At 41.7% G+C, this 25,810-nt stretch overlaps 1 protein-coding gene across 4 annotated transcripts in view; it reads right to left on the reverse strand.

The window, feature by feature from the left end:
- Positions 1-1,054: 1,054 nt before the first annotated feature.
- Positions 1,055-25,810, reverse strand: part of SP100 (SP100 nuclear antigen) — an 85,184-nt gene continuing 60,428 nt past the window's right edge. Inside the window, exons 13-21 of one of the 4 annotated variants that reach the window (XM_029224520.1) lie at positions 15,750-15,797; positions 14,375-14,479; positions 12,512-12,654; positions 9,658-9,696; positions 5,103-5,218; positions 3,528-3,648; positions 3,174-3,245; positions 2,486-2,620; positions 1,055-1,347 (exon numbers count right to left, since the gene is read on the reverse strand). In XM_029224520.1, the coding sequence (XP_029080353.1) occupies positions 1,210-1,347; positions 2,486-2,620; positions 3,174-3,245; positions 3,528-3,648; positions 5,103-5,218; positions 9,658-9,696; positions 12,512-12,654; positions 14,375-14,479; positions 15,750-15,797 (917 nt within the window). In that variant the 3' untranslated portion in view covers positions 1,055-1,209. Of the gene's footprint in view, positions 1,348-2,485; positions 2,621-3,173; positions 3,345-3,527; positions 3,649-4,905; positions 4,997-5,102; positions 5,219-9,657; positions 9,697-12,511; positions 12,655-14,374; positions 14,480-15,749; positions 15,798-25,810 lie in introns of those variants that run through there. The other 3 variants (XM_029224521.1, XR_003793823.1, XM_029224523.1) reach the window with 3 other exon arrangements.

Raw genomic sequence — 25,810 nt, forward strand, 5'->3', positions numbered from 1 at the left:
TGTTCTCCACAGTGGCTGTATCAATTTACATTCCCACCAACAGTGCAAGAGGGTTCCCTTTTCTCCACACCCTCTCCAGCATTTGTTGTTTATAGATTTTCTGATGATGCCCATTCTAACTGGGGTGAGGTGATAGCTCATTGTAGTTTTGATTTGCATTTCTCTAATAATTAGTGATGTTGAGCAGCTTTTCATGTGCTTCTTGGCCATCTGTATGTCTTCTGTGGAGAAATGTCTATTTAGGTCTTCTGCCCATTTTGGATTGGGTTGTTTGTTTCTTTAATATTGAGCTGCATGAGCTGTTTATATATTTTGGAGATTAATCCTTTGTCTAGGGCACATAACTTTTTGTGCCCTATAAAGGAGGCAGACAGCCTCATACCTCATCAGAACTTGGAACACGAGGAGAGTGTGTCATGATAACCTCTGGGAGATAAGGTGGTGAGTAGGAAATGGCCTTGTAGCAGCTGCTCAGAAGCTTCCCAGGCTCTCATGTCCTGGAAGGATCATAGGGCATTCTCAAGACTTAGATCAGCTACAGACAAGTCTTGCCTATGTGGCCTATGTGGAAACATGCAAGATCACCAGGATGCCATGGCAGAGTCATTCTCCAACAGAACCAAGAATTGTCAGAGGTGAGGAATGCTCCCATCAGCTGTACCAATTATGATTGTACGAACTGAAAGTTAGAAATGCTGTGCATCTACTATGGGCTTCCTGATGCCACTGGGTGTGAGGCCAAAAAGGATCCAGTATTCAGTAAGGTAATCAGTGACCAGAATGTATGTCACTATATCTTTCTATAATAGACAATAATCAGTAATAAAATACATTGGGCAAAAGGTCACTTTCAAAATAACAAAAAAGTATTAAATACCTGAGAGTAAAATAAGAAATGACTAAGTCCTGTGTGGGGAGGAGAAAAGAAGAGAAAACTTTACTTAAGAACCTAATAAAAGATTCAAAGAAACGGAAGCACATAATATGATCCTTTATAGAAAGACCTGATATTTTCTTTTGTGAATTTCACCCCAAATTACTCAATAAAATAATCTGAAGTTTAAGATTTTTATTTAGAAAAGTAAATGAGCAGGAATGTCAGTAAAAAAAAGTTTGAAAAAGAAGTGTGTTATTCACACAGCAACAGGCAGTTGGTCAGTGGGGCCACAGGCACAATATCATGTAGCAGTGGAGACTCTGAAGGGGGAACTAGGAACGGGCTACGTTATAAAAGATCGGCTCAAACCGAATGTTGTTTGTACTTATTTCCTGGATGCCAAAAACGTTTTTGAAATCACTCTCAAATTTGGCTTCTAGCTGAAGTCCCAGATTGATGAGTTTCTTGTTCTGAAAAAGCAAAGGCAAAAACAATAATAGCCATAGATTGCTAATGAGCTTAGACTCTCAATGTTTTGGTTAATCAGAGTTTTATTTTAGACTATCCCAAATGTTAAGTGAGAATTAATCCAGTTGAGGATAGTTTATGTTTCCTGATAGCTGGATCATTTCTCTTTATCTGGAGGACGGAGGAGCAAAAATGGCGCTATACTGCAGTCTAATTCTTCATCAGAAATTTATTGATTAATTTAAAAAATTCTAGTTATTTGATTTTGAACACAGCCCATATTCCTTGTGACACCATAATAGTACAGAAATGTCTAAGGCAAGTTCGTGGTGCCTTCCTTTATCCTTCATTCCCCACCCCTTGAGGTGATCCTTGTTAACTTTTTGATCCAACACTAGGAAATTCTAATGTAAAGAAATCCAAGATTTTGAAATTTGAGAAATGTGATTTGGTATCTTCCTTTAGAGATGAGAAACACGAGTAGCCTTTAAAATGTGCTTCTAGCAGATGAGAGAATTGGCCTCACTTCTCTACGAGCACCAAGGCCATGAGGGTTCTGCCTATAAGAAACTTTCCATGCTCTGCATCCAGAGTGCAGTACTGGAACTGCTGGAAATAGGCAGATGCCCAGGTGTGGGGAGATCCCTGTCCACTCCTTCCTGAGGGCCCGGATGCCGGCGGGCAGTTACACAGCAACCAACTGCACATGGACATACTCTGTGCCTCAGCATCCAGTCTCCCTAGGATGGTCCCCAAGTCTGGGCCAAGTAAGGACCTGAGCCTGGGCCAACTGCAGGAACTTCTGAGCCACACACAGTGCTGCCAGGTCTAGTAAAAAAATAAAAAGCACTTCCATTTCCGGTGGAAGGGACTAGGTCTGCAATGCACTGTTATCTATGGGCAAATTGAGTATCTAGAAGGAGTAAATTCTGAGGTCCTAGGGTAATGTTTCCAATGATACCTCTGGTCTGTTATTATCTTCCACACCATAGTCCACAGGGCTTGGAGAATACTGCCAGAATTTTTACCTGTGTGGGCTTGCCACATGATGAGGGAAATTGTAACATTGACCTGATACAAGAAGATGAAAGGCAAAATGACTTAACTGAAAGAAAAATAGAAGCAGGGAGAACTGTTTACCTTGCAAAACGCCCTGTAGTTCTGGAAGATGAGACGCATGTCCCGCACAAACTCCTGTACTCGGTGATATATGTTCATCGTCAGATTTTTCTTGATTTTGTTTAACCACATGGGCTTCTCCAGGCCTTGAGATGTCTTTGTATTATGTTGACAAAAGTGCCAAAGGGCATTAGCATGGTTCCAAGTCTACCTTCTACAGATTCCCACAGTTATGGACTGAGTGCTTGTGTCCCCCAAATTCATATGCTAAAATCCTCACCCCCACTGTGATGGTCTTAGGAGGTGGGACAATTGGAAGATAATTAGGTCATGAGGGTGGAGCCCTCATGAATAGGATTAGCACCCTTATAATAAAAGGAAGCCAGAGACCTCTCTCCCTCCCTTTCCACCATGTGAGGACAAAAAGAGAAGTTGGTTGACTGCAACCTGGAAGAAAGCCCTCATTAGGACCTGACTGTGTTGGCACCCTGATCTCGGATTTCCAGCCTCCAGAACTGTGAGAAATAAATTCCTGTTGTTTAAGCCACCCAGTCTATGGTAGTTTGTTACAACCGCCTAAGCTTCTAAGGGCTGATTGAGCTGTCTAAGATATTTATCAACAAGGCAAAGATAATGGCAATGTGTACCCATTGGATTCATATCACAAATTCAACAAATGCCAGGTTGGGGTTTTATTGCTGTTACTTACATAATATGGTTCTGAGGCAAAAAAAGAGCTTTTTGGAGAGCAATAGACCTTTAAGAGGAGGAACTCACACTTCTGCAAAAGATAGAGGAGATTTTAAGTGAAGAGCAGCTTGGGAAGAATGAGCTCTTACATATGCTCAGATAAATGCACAACTCTCCAACCTGCAGACCCCTGAAACAAACACAGAATGGGAATTTTCTGTGGCATACGAATTTTGGTGTCAGGTAATGTGATCAGAGCACAGCAAGCGACAGCAGTTTGCCTTGGGCACCATTCCTCCTGCCGCCTGCAAGATGGTGCTTCTTCTCTTGTGTAAACAGAAAGGAGGAGGCTTAGGTTTACATTTCAACTCACCAACTTCTCTTTAGGCAGCATCAGCTTCTTCAGGACCTCAGATTCCTGATGACATGGTTGGCTTTCTGGGCACCTTTCCTGAAGGCCCTTTATCTTGCAGAAGATGCAGCTCCATGGGTTCCTGAGAGGTCGGGTATAAGGTCAGCAAAGGCAGTTTCTCTGTGAATCAACCATTGTTTCTAGAGCTGTTAAAGTCCTCTGTTCAGGAATGACTGGTAGTTTCCACCTGTATTCAACTTCTCTCTGACACCCCTCTGCACTAGAGCCCCATTTGGGCTCAACTGCCAAAGACAGCCCTCCCATCAATAAGTGTAGAAGGCTAAGTGAGGTGCCATGGTGCGTAAGGACACTCATTCACTTCAAAACTTAGGTTCTCATCTGAGCCACTGTGAGTTTGGTAATGAATTCTGCCTGCCCGAAACGGGAAGGGGAAATTGGTACCTTAAGTACTGGAGTCTTGGGCCTCAATGAGACATCAACTCAGTAAAAATCAGGAAAACAGCCCTTCTTCTCAACTTTGCTGAATAAGCACAGAGCATAAGCCATAGGCATCGTTTTTTCTGGCATTGTCATCTCTGTGTCTAGAATCTGTGATGCAGAAACTTCTTGGAAAGGAAATCTACCAGTAGAGTGCCAGGTATCTTCCATTTGCCCCTAGATCTCCACTACCAGGTTCTCTGTGCTGGGGAGCTCTCAATTCTCAATAATCTGAGACCTGGATACAACGATCCTTCCTAGAGATGTCATTTAACCTCTCTCCTTGGCCACCCCAGTGCTTGCTCAAGGGGCAAGCATTACAGTGTCCACGGTGCAGGGGTGGGGACTCTACATGAGCTCAAAAGAACGTGGGGCTTTCTGCCTCTGCAGATTGCCCAACTGCAGAGGTTTATGCTGAATCCCGCGGTGACACATTCTCTGGGACCTACATAGGAGCAGATGAATTACACTAGACTCCTCCCATTATGGAGGGACAATGCTCTATCCTCATAGGAACAGACATAATCCTGGTAGAGATCATCCTCGGCCACAGAAATTCTACCGCTTCTAGAATGCCTTATCAATCTACGTGTTATCTCACAGATCATCACATCTGACCGAAGACACACTTTACAACAAAGGAAATGCAGCAGTGGACTCATACCCGCAGAATTCAGGGATCTTATCATGTACCCTGTGATTCAGGGTCAGATGACTTGATAGGCTGCCGTGATCACCTTCTGAAGGCTCATTACAGTCCCAGCTTTGTCAGCTATGTGATGTTCCCATAGCAGGTGGTATATGTGTTAAACCAGCAGCTAATGTATGGCATCATAACCCCATCCAAGTGCATGGGTGTGGGAACCACCTGAGGGAGGTGGGGGTTACTTCTCTATTTTACCTAATCACCACTTGAAGAGTTTTCTTCTCATTCATCTACTGCCGCCGGCACTGTTCTTATTTCTGGATCCTGATGCTTAAGGACTCTTCTTCTGAATCAAGACACATACAACCAGAGAAAACTGCAGGCTGAGTGTGCATGGTGGGAGGAGCTGTACCACAGGAAGGAAGGGCAGGAGGGGGCCAGGTCTCACTAACCTGTCAGCACCTTTAGGTGGGATGTGGCATGTCTCATGAAAGAACCTTGAACAAGTATTACAGGAGAACAGCGCGGTCTTTCTACGGCATACCTCGCATTCATTTGAGTTTTCTGGCTAGAAGGGGAGATAATATAGACATCACTGGGATCAGTGAGACCCTAGATAGTCGACACATTTGTACCGTAGAACACACAGCATTTGCTTGTACCAAGGTGATACTTGTAAACCTTTCTCCTCAAAATAGTAAGGAACAATACTGAGTGGAGATTTCAGAAGAAGACATGCTGGTTTGCAGTGAAGCTCAGGAGGAAGTGGCTGTGTTAGACCTTTAAAGTTTTCTTTATAAAGACAGAGATTCTGACACAGGAAGTCTTGTAACAACAACAAAATAGGATCAATTAAAGATAATCTGAGAAATTTATTATTCTGCAGGCAAAACCTAACTCAGGAATGCAGTGTCTTATCTAGTTGTCTACCATGCATCATCTAAATTGCCTCATTGAAGAGTGATTTACTGACAATTTAATATGACAGAATAAACATCTGAGATATCACTGCATACCATTTTCTTGGCCATAAGTTCTCCATGAGTTGAAGGGCCTGGGGATGAGTTTCTGTTCTATGGATTTTGTGCCTAGAGGGCCCCTGAGCCTGTGACAGTGCCTCTGGTTGGAAAGACCATGGGCACAGATAACCCGGTGGATGCCAGGGATGACAGAGCTCTTTGACTCTGGGAGCCTAGGGGAAGCTGTCCTATGACTTAGCTTGGCAAGTAAGGTGTGGAGGTGCCATCTCTCAATGGCTAGGGAGTGTGGTAATGGCAACCACTGGAGTTGAAGGCCAAGGCTTTACCCTAATTTTCTGATCCCGTGGAAACCTGGTGCTTTGTCCTGTATAAGGAAGATGGATGGGGCCACAAAATTAATTGGTGCTGGATTTTTCATCAATCTCAATATGTGGGACCTTTAGCCAGATTTTATTTCATTTAGTGAAGTTAAAAATTTGACAGTGTTTGCATCTAAGTATCGTGGAGTAACAAACACACATTAAAACAACAGAATTTATAGACCAAAATAAGAATTGTTCAAGGAATGAGCCCATTGATGGGCAAGGGGAATTACATTTTTTCCTTTTCTTTTTGGTGATAATCTATGTGGCAATAACATGTGAATCCCTATATACTACAATTTCTATGTATGAGGGTCGTGTGTCTGTGCTGGAGAAATGGCCAGAGGATGGGCACCTGGCCCCTCTGCTGGGCCACCTGAGTGGAAAGAGAACCATGTGGTGCGGAAACATTTCATCCAATGGGTAGCAGCTCTTCATCTAGATGAAGCTATCCTTTCTACACCATGGGCTGGAAGAAGGAATTCACATCCTTGTGTGACAATCTACGTACAAAACAATGCATAGACTTGGGGACTGGCCCACCCAGTGATGGGTAGCTGGGATTTTGGTGGGTGGTGAGGAAATGGGGAGGTGGCAGGGAGTGCCATTCCACCTCTTCCTTCTAGAAACACTCTTTATGCTTTGTCCCATGACACTCCATTCTCTTAGATTTTTTCCTAACACTTTGCTTCTTTTTTTAAGCTTCCTCACTTGGAAAGTTGGAATTCTGTAGGGCTCTGCCCCATGTTCCCTGCTCATTTTACTCTCCTAGATGGCCACGACTACTCCCGTGACCACACCTACCACATTTGTCCCTAGGCTTTAAGATCTGTGTCTCTGGTCTCTTTTTGAGTCCCTGAGCATCCAAACTCTACTTTCCATCATCTCCAATTAGATGTCTATCATCATGTCTAAAACTCATATTGCCCCCAAACCACAGTCCTTGACTTCCTGTCTTGAATCTGCTCCTCTTTCAGTGCCCCCCTCATCTCACTAAGCAACCCACCATCCACCCAGGAGCCTGGAAGTGAACACGGTTTCCTCCCTTTCCTCACCCCAGACATCCAGCCCATCACCAGTCCTGCTGATGTCATTTTAAAATATCTCATCTCATTCTTAGTGCTTCTGTGAGGTCCATTGCTTACAAGAATGCAGAGCCCCTACTTATAATACAATATTATGAGCTAAAGCAAAATGTCCTGCTATTTCCAAATCATAACAGAATATCATCCCTGAGCCCAGTGAGCTGAGGTGAATTGGAACACACCTCAATTTGTAAATTCTTTTCATCTATAAATTCAATATAAGAAGAAGAGACACAAAATTCACACATGGGAGGAAATTCTAGGCTGTAAGCTGTATCTTGTCCATGTGCTCCCTTTCAGTAGGAGAGCTTGAGGAATGGCCTGTTAGGGACATCCCCACATAGGCTTGAGTGGCCCTGGCATGGGGCCATGTAACTGCTTTTCCTTTTTCTCTTCCTAATGGATGCTGACCACTATTTTTAGGCTACTGGCTCAGAGTTTCTTATGCCATTTGGTGCTGAGAGGACACAAATGGCAGAAGCCAAGGGACTGGGAAAGGAAGAGATGCTCTGGAGAGACCCTCTGAGAACTGAGGTGGTCACACCTTAATAGCTGTAAGCCCAGAGGGAACGGAGAGAGGGCGCCTGTGATAAAGGGTGGGAGACGGCCAACTCAATTGATTAACCCAGACTGAATTACCCTTGACTCCCTAGGACTGGGCAGAAACATTTGGTCTTAATGAACAGAGCAAATAGCATCTCTTTCTTCAGAAAACCCAGTGGATGCAGAGCTTAGTTACTAAGTCTTTAGCATAAAGTCAGTTGAGCTGGTAGCCCCAGAAACCAGCTTTGTGAAGACCTCGACTTCCTGGTTTGACTGAGATGACCAAGGTCACTGCTGTTGGAGGTCAGGAAAGTGGAAGTTTCTCTATTGCCTTTTTTCACCTCACATGTTCTCTCTCACACCCTGTCTTGGAGAGGAAGACATCAACTGTCTGACTGCCTTCCCTGAAATCCACACAGCATAGAAACCACTGGTCCATGAACTTCACATGCTGCTTTGAAGGAGAGAGAATTTGCCTTCATAGATGGAACTGCAGTCTGCAAAGCCCCTCTGTTGGGACCAAAGGGCCTCTACACAAAGGAAAGAACTTTCCAGGTCAGCAACCTCCCCCACAGGGCACATCTGCTTCCCAATCACTCTATTCTCTAAAGGGTCATCTCCATAAAGGAAATAAAATTTCCCTTGAAAAAGGACTTAGCATAAGTGTGTGTGTGCATGTGAAGGAGAGGTTTTGTTTTTTTGCTTTACCAGGTGACATACGGCTATATATCCATTCCAAAGGGGGATTCTACATTAGGTCTATAATAGGTTAGCTAGAGTGACCATGAGATGTTTCCATTTTGCTCAATTCTTATTTCATTAAAGCTAGAACGCAGAAAAACCAATGAAAATAAAATCAGTGTTGCAAAAGCAATAGTCATTAAATGTACTTTTTTGTGCCTTTCAAAATCATACTTTTTCAGCTCCAACTCCATCTTTTATGTCTAATTTTAAGACAGTATGCCCTCTGTAATGGCCTATATGGGAAAAGAATCTAAAAAAAAAGAGTGGATATATGCATGTGTATAACTGATTAACTTTGCTGTACACCTGAAACTAACACAACATTGTAAATCAACTATACTCCAAAAAAAAAGACAGTATAGTAAGAGTTCCATTCCGAGAGTGCCTTTGTAAGTCCAGCAAAGTTAGCCTAGGTACCCAACTAACACAATTAGCTATACAGTACTGTACTGTAATAGGTTTATAATACTTTTCACACAAATAATACATAAAAAACAAACACAAAAAGTAAAGAAAACATTTTTTTTTTTTGCGGCACGCGGGCCCCTCACTGTTGTGGCCTCTCCCGTTGCGGAGCACAGGCTCACGTAACGTTCCACATTCGGGTCCTGAGCCTCAAAAACTAACAGTGCCTCCTCAAATAAAGAAAATCCCCTTGCCATTTCCTACGTCGTGAATCTCTTCGGTTCTTCAGTTACTTCTTCCTCTTGTCTCTCTCTGTCCTTCCTCTGGGCCTTCAATTCCTGGGTCTTCTTAGCAGTACCAGCTACATCATCGCTGCTTTTACACTTGCTTTAGGACAACCTGAGCTTGAAATAGACACTGTACTGCTGTACTCTATACAGTCCTTACAGTGAAGGACACAAAAGCACAACCACTTGTAGAGGATGCACGCACGTGACAAAGTACGCCAGACATGGGAACTAACTTACGTGATTGGACATGCGAACGCACGTTCGCATTTTTGAAAGCTCGCAACTTGAAGGTTCGTATGCTGGGGACTTGCTGTATGCCATTCACATATTTTTCTAAAACGAATGTACAAGGTCAATTCTGTCTCATTATCTATTTTTAAGGATTACCCCTGCACCTCTATCTCAAATATTTTAATGCTCAAAGAAGTCCTGGCCTCACACACTGAAATGTTTGGAAGTAGCAAGTGTAAAAGCACTATATTATAAAATCAAGTTTCAACATAATTGGTTAATTTAGAAACCATAAAATAAAGCCAGAGAGATGGAGAATCAACAATGGGGTAGATGAGACATGGCCAGAAGGTCATGTGATAATTACCTTCTTTCTTTTTCTTGACGGGTCTAGTAGAAATTCTCTCTGAAAGAAAAATGAGATTCATGCTGTGATGGGTCCTTGTTTCTACTTTGTGAGATCGGTAATTCCACTACCTTCCACTCATGTCCCATTATCAACACAAACTCAAGGGGTCTTCATGGAAAATAACCTCCCTCTCCAAGTCTGTAACATGGTGCTCTCTGTTATCCAGACTCAGCTTTAAAGTCAGCTTTAAAAACTGCATCCTCTCTCTTGCTCTCCTTAGAAAGTTTTGCCAGATTTTCCTTTACAACCGCTTCTACACCCACCACTTCCTTTCCATTCTCCCAGTACCCCTCTAGCTTTTATCTTTATACCTTGCATACTATAGCTCCATTGGCACACACCTGGTGAGTGATTGACAGCTGGCAGGCCCCATCAGTGGCCGTGGACACACAAAGGTATCCAGGCCTTTGGGGAGACAAGTGGGAAAACCTGGCATATAGTGGGGTAAGGATGATAAAGTGTAAACTGTGCTCTCATGGAGTATTTTGGGATCCAGAGATGGGTGAGTATAGTAGGCTAAATAATGCTCCCCCCCGACCCATGAATTTGTTCTAATCCCCCGACCCATGAATGTGTCAACTTACATGGTAAAAGGAACTTTACTAATGTAATTAAATGAAGGAGCTTGAAATGGAAGATGATTCTGATTATCTGGGTAGGACCAATGTAATCGCAAGGGTCCATACAAGAGGGGGTAGGAGGGTCAGAGTGAGTAGTAGGAGATGTGTTGACAGAAGAAGAGGTTTGAGTGATGTGAGGAAGGGGCCACGAGCCAGGAAATGAAGGCTGCTTCCAGAAGCTGAAAAAGGGAAGGAACACATTCTCCCTGGAAGGCTCCAGAAGGAACCACCCCTGCCGACACCTTGACTTGAGTCCAGTGAAACTGATTTCATACTTCTGGTCTCTAGAACTGTAAGATGATAGATTTACATGGTTTCAAGGCACTAAGTTTGTGGGAATTTTTTATAGCAGCAATAGGAAACAAATTCAGTGAATTTTAAAGGACTTCAGCAGAGAGTGTGCTGTTTGAGCTGGGCCTTGCAGGTCGAATGGGGTGGATCAGGCAGAAAGGTGGTAAAGGTCATTTGAGGTCTCCATGGGTTAAAGCACTCTACCCTCTAATCCATCTTGCATTCCTTGATCAGATTCATACCTCTAAAACACTCTTTCAACTTTGTCAATCCCTAACCCAAACCTCCCACAATTCCTCCATGATTAAATGAAGGGTTCAGCCTCCTTTCTGGGGCCGCAGGACCTCCACAATCAGCCCAGCTCATGTATTGAGTCTTATAACCCACAACTTCTTGACGCTCATGGGGAGGGTTTTCATGCCATCCTTTTTATATAGAATTCCTCATTATGACATTTTTGCTTGTCAGAACTATTCTTCTTTTAAGACCCAGCTCAGTGCAAACTGTTCCATGAAACTGTCCTCAACCTCAAAGACAGAAATGAACTTCCCTCCCCTAAGCTTCTGCATCTCTTCCTGCCAGAGAATCTCATTATGGCATCTATGAGCTGTGCAATCCTATGTTTATAAACGTGCAGCCTTCCTCCTGGTTAGGGGCTGGGGGCCACACCTTACAGTCCCTGTGGCTTCAGATGTATTCAATAAATATTTGCTCATCACTAGAGTGGCACAAGGAAGGACCATCTGGGGCATGTGACAGAAAGAGTCAGAAGGCATGGGTTCATCTGTGACAGAGACCTGGCCCGTTTAGTCCACATCAGAGGGCCGAGATGAGGACCAAAGAGATATATATATATATTTTTTGCGGTACACGGGCCTCTCACTGTTGTGGCCTCTCCCGTTGCGGAGCACAGGCTCCGGACGCGCAGGCTCAGCGGCCATGTCTCACGTGCCCAGCCGCTCCGCGGCATGTGGGATCTTCCCGGACCGGGGCAGGAACCCGCGGCCCCTGCATCGGCAGGCGGACTCTCAACCACTGTGCCACCAGGGAAGCCCCAAAGAGATATTTTTAAATTCATTTAAAAATATTATTTTTCAAGAATGAATTTCAGATGGCTATCCAGAAAACACTCATTCTGATGTATTATTTTCAGATACATAGTTCTATTATTGTTACTTTCAACATTGGCCCCCTCCAAAAGTCTAAGACCCTCCCACGCCAAATTTAGTTTACTTTCCTGTGACCAAATTACCCAGTGGCAATTATTAGTGGCAGTGCCAAGGCCACAATTTACTGTCCTACCTTCAACAATGCAAGAGTTTGAATACTATTCAGCCATAAAAAAGAACAAAATGTTGCCATTTGCAGCAACATGGATGGACTTGGAGGGCGTTACATTAAGTGAAATATGTCAGATGGAGAAAGACAAATATTGTATGATATCACTTATCTGTGGAATCTAAAAAATATAACAAACTAGTGAATATAACATAAAAGAAGCTGACTCATAGAGAACAAACTAGTGGTTACCAGTGGGGAGAGGGGGAGAGGCAACACAGAGGTGGGGGAGTGGAGGTATAAACTATTGGGTGTAGGATAGGCTCAAGGATGTATTGTACAACATACAGCCAATATTTTGTAATAACTGTAAGTGGAAAGTAGCCTTTAAAAATTGTATAAAAATTAAAAAAAATTTTAAAGTGTAAGAGTTTATGCACTTAGAGGATTAAGCTGTAATGTAAGCCAGCAAATATAACAGCCACATGGAATGTTAGTGATAATATATGCATTGCGACCCAGGCAAGGGGCGTCATGATGGTTTTCTGGAAATTCTGCTAAAGCTGGAAGTTGATGACTTGTGGCACTAAATCCTTGATTGTAGCACTTTGTCACTAGAATACCTGAATCAAGGTTTTCAGGGGCCATCCCCCGCAGCGCACACTCAGCTTCCAGTTCTTGGATGCTTCATGGTTTCCTTCAATTTCAAATTCCCTGAGGGTGAACCACTTTCCATATGCATCCTGTATACACTTCTCCGAGGTGCCTGTGAGACCAAGACAAGCTGAGCTCCCTTTGTGGCCAGGGTGTGCCCCCAACTGTGAATACCCCAGAACTTGACCTCCCGCCACGTGAATCTGGGCTACTCGTTTTGGGTTCATAATCCGCAGCAGGATAGCTGAGTCCCCTCTCTGGGGCTCTACAGCAGTCCGAAAGGCGAGGGCAGGAGCAGACGTCCTGCCCTGTGTGCATACTCTGACCCTCATGCAATGAGAAGGACAGTGATTACTACCAACATTTACTTTAAAAAAATATTTCACTATATTCAAAAGAGAAAAAAAATGGATGACTCTAAAGAATAGGCAAGATTCTTTCCCTTCCCTTCTCTGAGACCCGGGATAGAGCCAGGCTGAGTTTCTGAGGCAGCAGATGAGGTCGCACACGGGACAGTGTGGCAACTGTCACCACAGCCATGTCTGCCTTGTCCTGTACAAAAGTTTATCACAGTGAATGGCAATCAATTATTGCAATAATATTTTGGGCTCATAGCTATTTTATGTTAAAAGCAATTGTAGAAATGTTATCAAGTGGGAAAAATTAAATTATATATATGCTATACAATCATTGGGAAAACATTTATACTTTTCGGTACCTAAAGAACCATATTTTGGGAGGAGGGAATCAATTATGGTAGATGAACATTTGTACTGTATTTTAACAGTTGTAATTTGCAAACTTTTCTATCCGTTATCTTGTTTTTTTCTCATAATAATATGGTGAGGAAAGTTTTATTATTATTTCCATTTTGTAGAGGACAGTTCAGGATGAGAGAGACTTAGTAACTTTGCCCATACAAAATAGACACTCTTGGTACAGCTGAAACTCGAATCCTGGTCTTCTGAGTCTAAATTTTGTGCTTCTCCCAGTTAGCACAAGGCCATACAGATGTTATAAGGGAATGTGGCTGTGAAGGTTGCTGTTGGATTTCTCAAATGTGTACATCTTCCATCCTGTTATTGAAGCACTTGCCCCTGTATTGGGTGCTGGATGGGCACCTGTGGACCTTTTCCTTGGGGGAAAGTGGAGATGGCCTGGTAGGCTAATGTTTATTAATTTTAAAAGAGTGGGAATGCCATCTTTCCTCCAGCCTATCTGGGATGCTGTGTGGAAAAGAGCTAACAGAACAGAACTGAGGCTGCTTTCTTTAGAAAGTCTGCTTGCAAGGTTGGCGCTTGGCTGGTATCTGGGAACTTGGATTTGGGGAGGGGTCTCACCACTCCCAGAACTTAAGAGTAGCTCACTGTGCCTTAACTGTTTATACAAACAGTATGGTTTATGTGAACACCTGCCTTCCGTCTGGGAGTTTGGAATTTTGGCATGTGCTGGGCAGAGGGTACTTATGTAACTAACCCCTGATAAACACCCTGGACTCTCAGGCTCAGGGCAGCTTCCCTGGCAGACAACATTTCACATGTGTTGTTACAATTCATTGCTGGTGAATTAAGTGTGTCCTGGTGACCCGACTGGGAGAAGACTCTTGGAAACTGACACCTGTACCATGGGCCTTTTCCCTTTGCTGATTTTGCTTTGTATCCTTTCAATTTAATAAATCACAGCCATGAGTTCAACTATATGCTGAGTCCTTTCAGTCCTCCTAGTGAGGCACCAAACCCAGAGACCCCCAATACGGGTGTCTACCCCCTGTATAATATATTATTCACATGGGAGTTTTCCAGTTGAAAAATTTAGAAGACCATGAAGCCCACCTTTTTCCATTTTCTCCTTGTATAAAATCCCCTTCGCCTCACCACAAGTCACAGGAAGTTCAGGAAGCTGAAAATCCATATTTGTTTCTCTGGGAATTCTTGGACCTGCAAGGAAGCATTGGTTTCTTCATTCCACCTTGCTCTAAAATTGTGTACCGTCTCTCCTCACCCATCTTGAGATCCTTCTTTATAACTTAAAATGTAATGGAAGGATTTCCCCCATGAATTAGGTACATTTCTAGGCAGGTTAGGTACATAAAGATAACGTCACCCTCCACCACCATCTTCTAAAATCCTACATACAAACCTCTTGTGGAAGGATCTGATTCCCAAGCTTGCTGGTCCCAACTACCTATTGCATGATAATTTTCCTCCTGCTGATTTGAAGGAAGATTTATAGTCATATTATTGCTTTGAAGTTATGCAGATGGAGAAAAAAACCCTCAACTTTTAATTTTTTCTCCCCATTTGAGGGCTCACTTGGGGAAAAAAGGAGGATTGCAATGGGACCCCCAGCAGGGGCAGTGTCTGTCTTCCCACCTTGCTCTCTGTTTCACTTCTCTCTCATGTGAGCTTTCTCTGTGGCTAGAAGGTAGTTTGCTCTAGAAGAAACTGCACATTGCCCAGGGAGAGGGTTTCTGTACATCCTTGGGTGAGGGTGCTGGCATCTAATTCCTCTGAAGCAGGTGTTGAAAGTCTTAGAAAGAATGTCAGTAGCAGGAGCACCTTCTCTTGCCCTTCTGGCCAACATTGAGGAGGATCCTTTAAAGACAGGTCTGGGGGCTTCTCTCTGGATGGGGAGAGTAGGCTGTCAAGAGCCCTTCCAGCGTCAGTTCTATTAGAGCTGGGGTGGGTGTAGGGGGCCATTCAGTCTAATTCACCTGCCAGCCACCAATTCACAGAGGAGGAAATTGAAGCAAGAAAGAACAGTGGACAAGCCAAAGTTACACAGTCAAAGGAATTTTAGGAATTAGGACATAGGTCTTGTGTTACCACCCAGAGTCCCCCTAGGCGGGGAGCCTATGGCTCTCTATGTGGGCAAGACAAAGGTGAGAGAAATATCACGTGAGTCATACCTTTTATATATTTTTCTTTGTATTTCCCTCCTCAAAAGTTATCAGTGCAGTGAGAGCAGCCCTGCACAGGCCCAAGGAGGCCTGGGGGTCTCTTACAGATCTTCTGACTAATCAATGGAGTGCGTGTTATCACCATCCTGTCATGTGGTCGAAATTGACCAAGACCAAGGACTTATCCTAACGTTTGCTATCGGCTCTGTAAGCCAATTAAGAAAATTTATTGATCACTAAAAATATGGATTATAAAATAAAAATTTAGATGTTTAATTATTAAAACTGCATTAATCACTTATTTTTACCTTTTTTTCTGCCTCTTTTCAAAGGCCCAGTGTTGATTGTTTTTCTCCCTGAGGAAGTAGAAAAGTAACATAAATGTCTCTTTTTATAACATTGCATTGCAAATAGTAGTGTTTTGCAAAAATACTATTCAAATGTCGCTTTTTAGGAGTTTACCTAGTACTTCAAGAAAAATATCAAATGCTTAGATCAGAAGTTAGGAACTTTTTCTGTAAAGGGCCAGATAGTAAATATTTAAGGTATTGTGGACCACAATCTCCTTTGTGACTACTCAACTCTACTGTTTTATTGTAAAAGCATCCATAGACAATTCATAAATGGAAAGATGTGACTGTGGCTGCGTTCTGATAAAAAATTATTTACAAAACAATTCATGGGGCTTCCCTGGTGGCACAGTGGTCGAGAGTCTGCCTGCCGATGCAGGGGACACGGGTTCGTGCCCCGGTCCGGGAAGATCCCACGTGCCGCGGAGTGGCTGGGCCCGTGAGCCATGGCCGCTGAGCCTGCGCGTCCGGAGCCTGTGTTCTGCAACGGGAGAGGCCGCAACAGTGAGAGGCCCGCGTACTGCAAAAAAAAAACAATTCATGGGTTGAATTTGCCCTGTGTGCCATAGTTTGCAGAACCCTGGTCTAGACTTAGTTAGTTACAAAGATGATGTTTAACTGAGATATATCCTATATTTCTTTTACTCCAACTCATTCCAAATAAAACTGAAACCGTGTTTTATGTGTTTCCCAAGCAACAGAGCAGCAAGGTGAGAAGAGTAATGAAGTTGTACATCTTTTGAGTCCTTGTTGTGTGCCAGGAACTATCCTTAGACCTTGCCTCTATTAATTTACTTTATCCTTAGAGCAAATTTAGTCAAATTAGGGACTTAGTCAAATAGGGACTAATACTATCCTTATCTTACAGATGAGGAAATTGATATGCACAGATATAAATGCAAATTAACTAAAAGCATTGAAGATTTGCTTTGATAAAGAGGCAGAGATAAAAGGTAGTAATGTTAGGTCTCAAGGGGGACTTCATGCTCAACTCTGTAGGTCAGATAGCTGCTGTAAACCTAAACTTGAAAGATTTTTGTATCAAAAATGGTCTCAAAAATGAGCAAGGACTTAAAAACTAGCCCAATGGCTCAATGAAGGGGAGCTTATAAAATTGATGCCCAAGTTCCAAAAGTTGTAGGGTTAGAGATGGCACAAAAGGTTGACTCAAGAGATGTTTCAGAAAAATGTAGTATCTGATTTAATTGTTGATTTTGTCCAAAAAGATTAATCATGTCCACGTTCATGTTCAGGTCTGCCATCATTCAAATGTGTCTGAATGTTGGAAGTCAGGGATGCTTTCTTGCTAAAGGTCTGTGCCCATCATTCTGTTCCCATGGCTGGAATCCTGGGGTGTTAATTTGGGTAATGCAGGTCCCAGGAGAAAATCCCCTCCAGAAAGTCAATCATGACTAATCTTTCCTTTAAGCAGATTATGACCAGATGAGGCCGGAAAGGAATATTTCCTTCAACCAAACACAAAAAGCCTTCAGGTTGATGATGTTATCTCATATTCTGGGACTTTGCCATAACAATTACTCAAGTTTAAAAAAAAAAAATCTCACCAAAACAAAAATGGCCCCATGAGACATTTATTAATGATTTTCATCCCAAGAGAAATCACACCCCAAGATCAACATGTTCTACCTTAAAAAATGTTATCCTTAGGAAGTTTATCGAAGTATTAGGGAGGTACACTGAGGAGAGATTACTAAACCTGTATAAGAGAATCATAAGCATGGCTATGATTTTGAAGACCTAAGAGCAACAAGTGAATGGGGAAAAATGTAGACCTGAAAGTAGATGAAGCTTTCTTTAAAAATTGCTCTAGATGGATTGGTTTCAAAGAACATTACAGTATCCAATATGGTAGTTATTAGTTGCCAGGTATAAAAGGTTATCCACACAGGTGTGGGTCTTGGTGAAACAGTCCTCTCCGGTCACTAATGATGCTGAAGTGGGAAAAGGCCAGTTCTGACTCTCTCTCTCTCTTTTCCTGCAAGAATCAAGGCCCACTGTCCCACAAGAAGACACTTGTGTTCTCTTGGCTTTCTCCTTGCTCTCCTTTCCCATGCAGTGATGAAATTGAAATCCCAGCTCTAATTATAACTTGAGTCTGTCCAACAGTAGCCCTTATTGGCAAACGTGCATTCTCTTGCTCTCAGTTTCTCTCTGTTTAAATATTTCTGGGACTAGTTGGTGAGTTAGACTTCTATTTCATCAAAGCCTGTTGAGGACAAACAACTTCATGGCAAACAAACAGAAACTCGTTGTACTCCAGCTCAGTTCTCAGAAATTTGGTCTGGAGACCAGATCATATGAACAAAGTACTGCTAAACTTTACAGGGGTTATTTGTGTGTTAGCGAGCTCCAGCACTTTATTATCTTAGATCCAGAAAGTAAAATGTCTGGACAAAGTAGGACTTAATTATTCTTGGGTCTACCATCTTAATAAACAACTACTAATGCTATACTAAAACCCTACATTAACTCTTACAAATAATAATGTGGTCAGAAAAATTAAAAGCCATTTAAAAATAATTTTCTTAATAGTTGGAACTAATCTTTATGGGCAAAATAGTATATCAGGATGTTTAGGTGATCTTTTGGTTGCCTCAGAGTATCAGAGAGTATGCAGTGTGTAAGAACAATAGAATAGGAGCCCAGTATGCCTAGATCCTAAAGCAAGTGTTAGTCTAGCCCTGTTGCACAGACCATGGTAAGCGATAGTGAGGTTGGTTCTGCCGGAACAGGCCTTCCCCACCTCCAGGTCTTGTGAAAGAGGCTACCTTTCTTTCAAGAGAATTGTCAGACATCTCCCCTCAAGCCAAGACAAAATATGTTAAAGGATCCACACAGGAGATGGACCTCAGTCCTTGGGACATCAGGGAAGGAGAGATTATCAGACTCATCCTTACCAATATAAAGGTAAACATCATGGCTAGTGTGTTCTGTGGTGGGAGAAGGGCTGAGCCAGGAGTCAGCAAGGGAATCAATGAAGAAGCATGATTCCCTTGGCCTGGTGGGGGGGCCCTGTGGATGGGAGTTGAACTGGGTATTTTTGAGAGATACTTTTCCCAAAAGAACCACATAGGGCAACGAGGTAGCTGCTGCAAGGGTGCTAACCTTCCAGAAGGACCATCCAATGTCTTCATTCCCAAGCAAGTTGGCCACCACTCACTACTGACAGGCGGTAAAATATATTGCTTCTGCTGTTCTAGTGAGAAATTTCTAGCCAAATTTGTTTTTCCAGACAAAGAGTTTTAGATTGTAATTTGTCTATAATTTGACAGATTTGTAGGTATGATTCAGGGACTAGCTGAGCCGTGAACAGGATCACAATGGGGCAGCCTAGCAGGAGATGGGGTCTGTCTTATTTGTTTGCCTCACTTCTCCTTCACAGCAGCTTTCTCCTGCCTGGAAGGGAAGCTCAGGTGAGTTCTACTGTCTTCTGAAAATTGCTCAGGGCGGAAGGAGGGTCTACCTCTACATGAGAGGTTGTGTGTGTGTGGGGGTGTGGGGAACTCAGAGTCTGACTCCACAGAAAGGAGTCTTAAGATGAACTTGAGAATGATTAGCTGCTGCTCCTGCCCTTCCAGCCAGCGATGTTAGGAATCCATTAAAGATTTGGGGAATCCATTAATGACACTCCTTGGGCTCCCTGTTCTTGTTGCCAATGAGAGAGCTGTCCATGGTCCTTACCAAGTCCAGTGGTAGATCTACAGAATGTGAAGCTGTATATGAAGCTGGGATGGGCCTTGATGGGCAGTCAGTCTCTTTATTATCATTTCACTTTACAGAGGAGTAAACTGAGGCAGAAGAGGCGAAGTGACAGACCCAAGTTTACAGGACTACCTCAGGGTGGTGGGACATGAGGCAGGACATCTTTATCACTTGTGAGTTACACAGTGTTTTATGGCTACAACTATTTCCAGCCTCAAAAGTTACCAGTTCATCAGAGGCAGCACTTCAGTGGCCCTTGGGTCCTGGGTTTTGGCTGTGGATTCATCACCATGTTGCTTGTTTGAGATATCATATCTCTCTCCCTGTCACGTTTTAGAAGCTGACTAAATCTGATATATTTCTCAACAGTTAGTAGCTACAGAAAGCAATTAGAGAAACAGGTCTATTAACAAAAGCATAGAATAAAGCATGAGAATTTAGATGTTTAGTTAGTAAAATTTATTTATGTATTTATTTCTTCTTGGTTTGCCTCTTTTCTTTGGGGCTCTGTTACTCAGAATTTCGATTCCATGTCTACCCCTCTTTCTGAGAAAAATATAAAACAGATACTGCTGAAAAGTTGCATGGTATATAATAGTGCTTTTCAAAAATTCAATTTTACTTTAAATTTTCAAAAGTTTACTGCATAAAGAAAGAAATTAACCCATAGCCTTGCACCTACTAAGCCTTTGATGGTTAACCTGGGTTCATCCTAGATTTCATTTTATTTGCCCTCATATTAAGAAAAATTCATTTATATCCACATTAATAAAAAAGAATTTAAGACAGAGTTTTATTCCTTATATCTCAAGGAACACTGTGAGAATAATAATAATGAGAGCTAACAGTTGTTAAGTGCTTATTATATGCTAGACATGAACATAAGACCCTTACTTCTACTACTTTATTTTAGGGATTTTTACTATCCCCACTACCAATGAAGAAACTAAAGCATCCTGAAATTAAAAAATTAAGTGAAGCAATGCAGATTTCCTTTGGTTGAGAGGCAGAATCAATGGCAGTAACACAAGACTTTGGATTGTCTAGGGAAATGTGATGGTGAGCTACACAGATAAAACATAGGCCATCATCTTAGCCCTAAATGAAGGCTTTTAGGCTGAAAATATCATGAAAGTGACCAAAGACCTTGTTCACATGGGTTTGGACAAAAAAATAGGATTTAAAGAACCAACCAAGAAAATATTGCCCAAGGGGAATTTGTAGAAATAGAACTTCAAGTCCTAGAAAACTTTAGGGTTAGAGATATCAAAAAAGGGTTGATTGAAACCCTATGCCAGGGGAATATGCTGTCAGATTTAGGAGGTGTGGGTGGAAAGATGGTGGAGTTTGTGCAGGTGAATCTCCTAAGTGCCATGTTCAAACGTGTTGATCTCCAAAGCAGGGCCATAAAGTGCACACATTTCCTTTCCCCTTTCCTTTCCTTTCTTCTCTTCTCCTCTTTGTTTTTCTTTGTTTCCTTCCTTCCTCCCCCTTTTCTCCCTTTCTTCCTTTCTTCTTTCTTTACTTTCTTTCTTTCTTTTTTTTTTTTTTTTTTTGCGGTACATGAGCCTCTCACTGTTGTGGCCTCTCCCGTTGTGGAGCACAGGCTCTGGACGTGCAGGCTCAGCGGCCATGGCTCACGGACCTAGCCACTCTGCGGCATGTGGGATCTTCCTGGACCGGGGCACGAACCCGTGTCCCCTGCATCGGCAGGCGGACTCTCAACCACTGCGCCACCAGGGAAGCCCTCTTTCTTCCTTTCTTCTTTCTTTCTTTTTTCTTTCTTCCTTTCTTTCTTCTTTCTTTCTTTCTTTCTTTCTTTCTTTCTTTCTTTCTTTCTTTCTTTTTCTTTCTTTCTCTTTCTTTCAATGCCTGGACTACAATTTGGGCCTGTTCATAGACATCAACCATAGACATCTTAGACAAACAAAAAATATTTTCTTTCCCTCTCTATCTTTCTCTGGCACTGTTTGATTCACCTTTCATCAAACCTGTTGAGGCCAAATACATTAAAGATACAAAAGTAGTCTAGTTCAGCTTACCAGAGTTCTCCTTACTGGGAGATTTGGGGTTTAAGACCTGCTAATTATTGTTCTTTGTGAATTTTCTTACTCAAATACCCCACAGGAAGTAGAGTGGCTGTTCTTGGGTTTCCTATCCAAATACTATTTATTGACACCAGAGGCTTGCTATAGAAGTTAAGTGTTCCCCTCCCCTCAAGGCAAGTGAGAAGGCTTCAGTCCCAAGGTGATTAATCTGTGTCTCTAAGAGCCTGAAGGAGGCAGAGATGTTTAAAGACTCAAGCCTGGAAAGTCTAGAGAGGGTGACTGCATTGGGAGCCAACCCCACATCCACTGGTCGTAGGACCATGAAGAGGCATGGTTCTCACGAGCCTCCCTGCGGAAGGGAGGGGCTCAGTTAGTTCTTGAGAGATACTGTATCCAGGAGGATCATTTGGATGAAAGAGGTGACCCCAGGAGGGGTGTGGACCTCCTAGAAGCTGGGAGACTAAGAAGGAAGTGGTAAGCCATCAGTTAGATTTCCTGCATCAGGGGACCTTCAGTTGAGAAAGTCTCCGTAAAGAGAGTGAATATCTGAAGAACCCACAAATATGGCTCATGCATCTGCCATTTCTGGGAGACATGAAGGATCTATTGTAAGAGGGTCATTCCTGCTCCTTACCACTTCCTTCTTTCCTTCCTCCTCAATTTGAATTAGCTAAAAGCAGCACGTACTGAATGGTGTTAGAGAGGAAGTGTGGATGAAAGAAGAGGCTGGCCTTATCCAACTTGCTCACTACAAATTTTACAGTTTTAATATTATATCAGCTCAGTCTTTTAAATACTGAATGAGAATATCACTGCTGCTGAAAAGGATTAGCACAACTCTGGGGCTTATCTAAGACTTCCTCCTGGGGCATGGTAAGAACTATTTGAGAGAACAGGTTTGACAAGGAAGTAAGTATGAGAAAGAACCAACTGTGCTTAGACTATCCATGCCAAGTATTATAATAAATCAAGTATGGCGGTGAGATTTCACAAAAACTCAGAGAACAAAAGTCTTAGACTTGGGTAAATATAACCTGGGAAATAAACAAGGTGATAAAGGTAAGTATGGAGAAAAAAATGATAGAGATGCTAAAAATATAAGTATATATTTATTTACACTTATCTACATTTATATTCTAAAATATATATAACATATAATAATAATATATTTAAATATATATATGGTGTTAGAAATAATCAGAAGAAATGGAAACAAAATGTATCTGAATATGTTTCAACTCCAGAAGGAAAATCTTGCCACCTCTACAGTGCTGTATAAACTCAACAGCAGTATTTTATATGATGTGATGTAAAAGAATGAACAAAAGAAATAAAGTATACAAGAAAAACATAGTAGAATGGGAGAGGGGTGGGAAAAAGAAGAGAGATGAAGAAGAGGAAGAAAACAAAGAATGAGATAGAAATGAAAATTACAGAACTTAATTCAGAGAATGGAGGGTCACGTATCTCTACTGCACTAACACGGTGTGGTATGTGCTATTAGTTTGGTTTAAATAACTGTGTTTAGATCTGATGTGATACCAGGAGTCTGGCTTCTGCTTAATTGATTAAGTTCTCTCTTGTCTGTTTCTCCTCATTTGGTTGAGAGCTGGGTTCATCAGTTACAACAAACTTTTCTAACGCTTTCTCTCTTATGTCTCACTCAGGGCTGGCTTGTCTCTGGCCACAAAGCTCTGTGTTGCATCCAAGTTCCAGCTCCTTTTATTGCCAGAGGGTCTCAAGCGACAAGGGTGGGTTTGAACCAATGGAGAGTCTGAATTTTCCTCTTTATTTGAGGAAATCAGTGACTTTGGATGAAAACATGGAGAACAAGTAAGCAGATTGCTATTTGTCACCCATAATCATCCTTTCTTTTCTTCCATAGGGGTAGAGTTACAACCAGACCCTTGGCTGCCTATCTAGAGATTGTATTTCTTAGCCTCACCTCCCAGCTAGCTCTGGCCATGTGACTAAGGGTTCTCCAAATAGGATGTGAGCAGAAGATTCTGGGTCTTTCCTTTAAAAGAAATAAATGGGCGATATCCCTGTCAAGAAAAGGCAGTAAACAAATCATTTGAATTCTTAAAGAAGAAAACCAAAATAACAGAAGAAATAATTGAAGATAAGTTCAAGAAAAAGTTTTCTGAAATTATAAAAAAAAATGAATATACATATCATAAGTACATGTATTTTCACTCTGTAGCAGAGAAAATTGGCTCCAGTCAACCCTGAAATATATTCCAGCAAACTAACCATACTTTAAAGAATTGAATGGGCAGCCTGGGCAAAACAAGTCATTTTCAAGGGAGAGGGATCTCGTTGGCTATAGAATTTTCCATAGCAACATTTAATGACACAGAAAAAAAGTACAAGAAGTACAAAGTACTTCTAGAAGTAAAGAGTGAGCAAATTATTTTCAGGTATAAATAATAAAAACAAATACTTTTGAATAAGGAAATTCTGGAAATTCTGTTCCTATGAGTACTTGTTCCTTTGAGAAGACTACTAGAGGATCCACTTCAGCAAACCAAGACAGGACTGGAAAAATTTTGGCAAAAGGATTAAAATAAAAATGGAGATGAGGTGACAGACCAGGGCATAAATGTATATACCCTTACAATATAGAAATGATATAATATAAAAAAAAATTGGGAGGAAGGGAGAAATATGGGTGGTAGGGCAAGGTCATAGTTTGTTCTACAGCTAGGAGTCAAAGGGTATTATTTGGATAAATAAAGGATAAATATAAAGCACATTTAATAGCTAAAAGGTAAAAATAAAGGGAACATCATGGCCTAAATTGGGTGAGAGGGGAAAGAGAAATAGGACATACACTAATTTTATAAATCTCCTGGGTGGGAAATTAATGGGTTCTGTCTAAAGAGAGGACCAAAGGTATCAATCACATAAAGGTAATTCTAAGAGTAATCACTATAACAAAAGTACAAACCTTTGTAAGTATCAGAAGTATATACTCCTAACCAATGGAAATATGGGAAATGAGCAGGGGCTCAACCATTCATTTCTTTTAAGGGAAAGACCCAAAAGAGGCTCACATTTTTTCTACTCAGATGCCATAGTCGCTTGGCAGGGCAGGGAAAGCTGGGAGGGTTAGTCTCAGCTAAGTAGTCATATGCCCAGCTGTAACCACTACCACAAAAATGCAAACCTTCCTAAGTATCACAAGTACATACATGCACATAAATGCATTGAAGACAGAATGCAGAGTGTTGGCATTTTTAATATCTAAGACACTAGAACAAGATGAATCAACAATATAAATTAATATGACAGGAACAAGTTCAAACACTTTGGTCCTAAAAATAAAAATAGATGGACTTAATTCACTTATTTAAATAAAATATTTTGAGATTAAATTACAAAGTAAACCCCAACTTTTAACCATATACAAAACACTCAAGTAAAAACATATTTTTAAATGTTGAAAATAAATGTATAGACAAAGGTATATTCAGCATACATCAACAAAAAGAAACCAGGAAGTCATGATCTGAATTTCAAAGAAAGTGTGATTCAGGCCAAAAAGTTTTAAGCAAGTAGAAAATACAGGAAATGCCATGAGAGGTAAAAACACTCTACTAGCAGACAATTTTATTGTTATGTCCCTCAGTCCACAAGTGGACTTGTGGATCAAGTGGACAAAATGAGGAGGCTATGAAAGACTCAAATAATATGTTTTAACAGGGTTGATATTATTGATACGTATTCAACTCCATACCCAGAAAATAGAAATAGAGAATGCACAGTTTCTCCCACCCTCTCTTAAGTAACTCTTGGGTCAAAGAGTAAATATAAATCCAAATTGCAGGCTATCTGGCAAACAACAATAATAAAATGTTGCCTATGAGAACAGATGTATTATTTAATTTAAAATAATTCTAGAAAGAATGAAAATATGTATACATACAGCCAATTTTCATTATTCACAGATTCCATATCTGTGAAGTCACCCACTCCCTAAAGTTTATTTGCAACCCCCAAATCAGTGCTCAGGGCACTTTCATGGTCATTCATGGTGATGCACAGAGTAGTGAAAAATCTGAGTTGCCGGCCGCACCTGTTCCCAGATGAGGTTGAACAAGGCAATGCTCTGTCTCCTTGTTTCAGCTTATTCTGTAAACAAGTTTCCTTTTGCCGACTATTTAGTTCCATGTTTTTCTCACTTTTGTGTTTTCTGTTGGTGATTTTGCTGCTTAAAATGGCCCCCAAGCCTAGTGCTGAAGTGCT

The sequence above is a fragment of the Monodon monoceros genome, unplaced genomic scaffold, assembly GCF_005190385.1.
Source record: "Monodon monoceros isolate NGI ecotype Baffin Bay Population unplaced genomic scaffold, NGI_Narwhal_1 Super_Scaffold_16, whole genome shotgun sequence".
NCBI lineage: Eukaryota > Metazoa > Chordata > Mammalia > Artiodactyla > Monodontidae > Monodon > Monodon monoceros.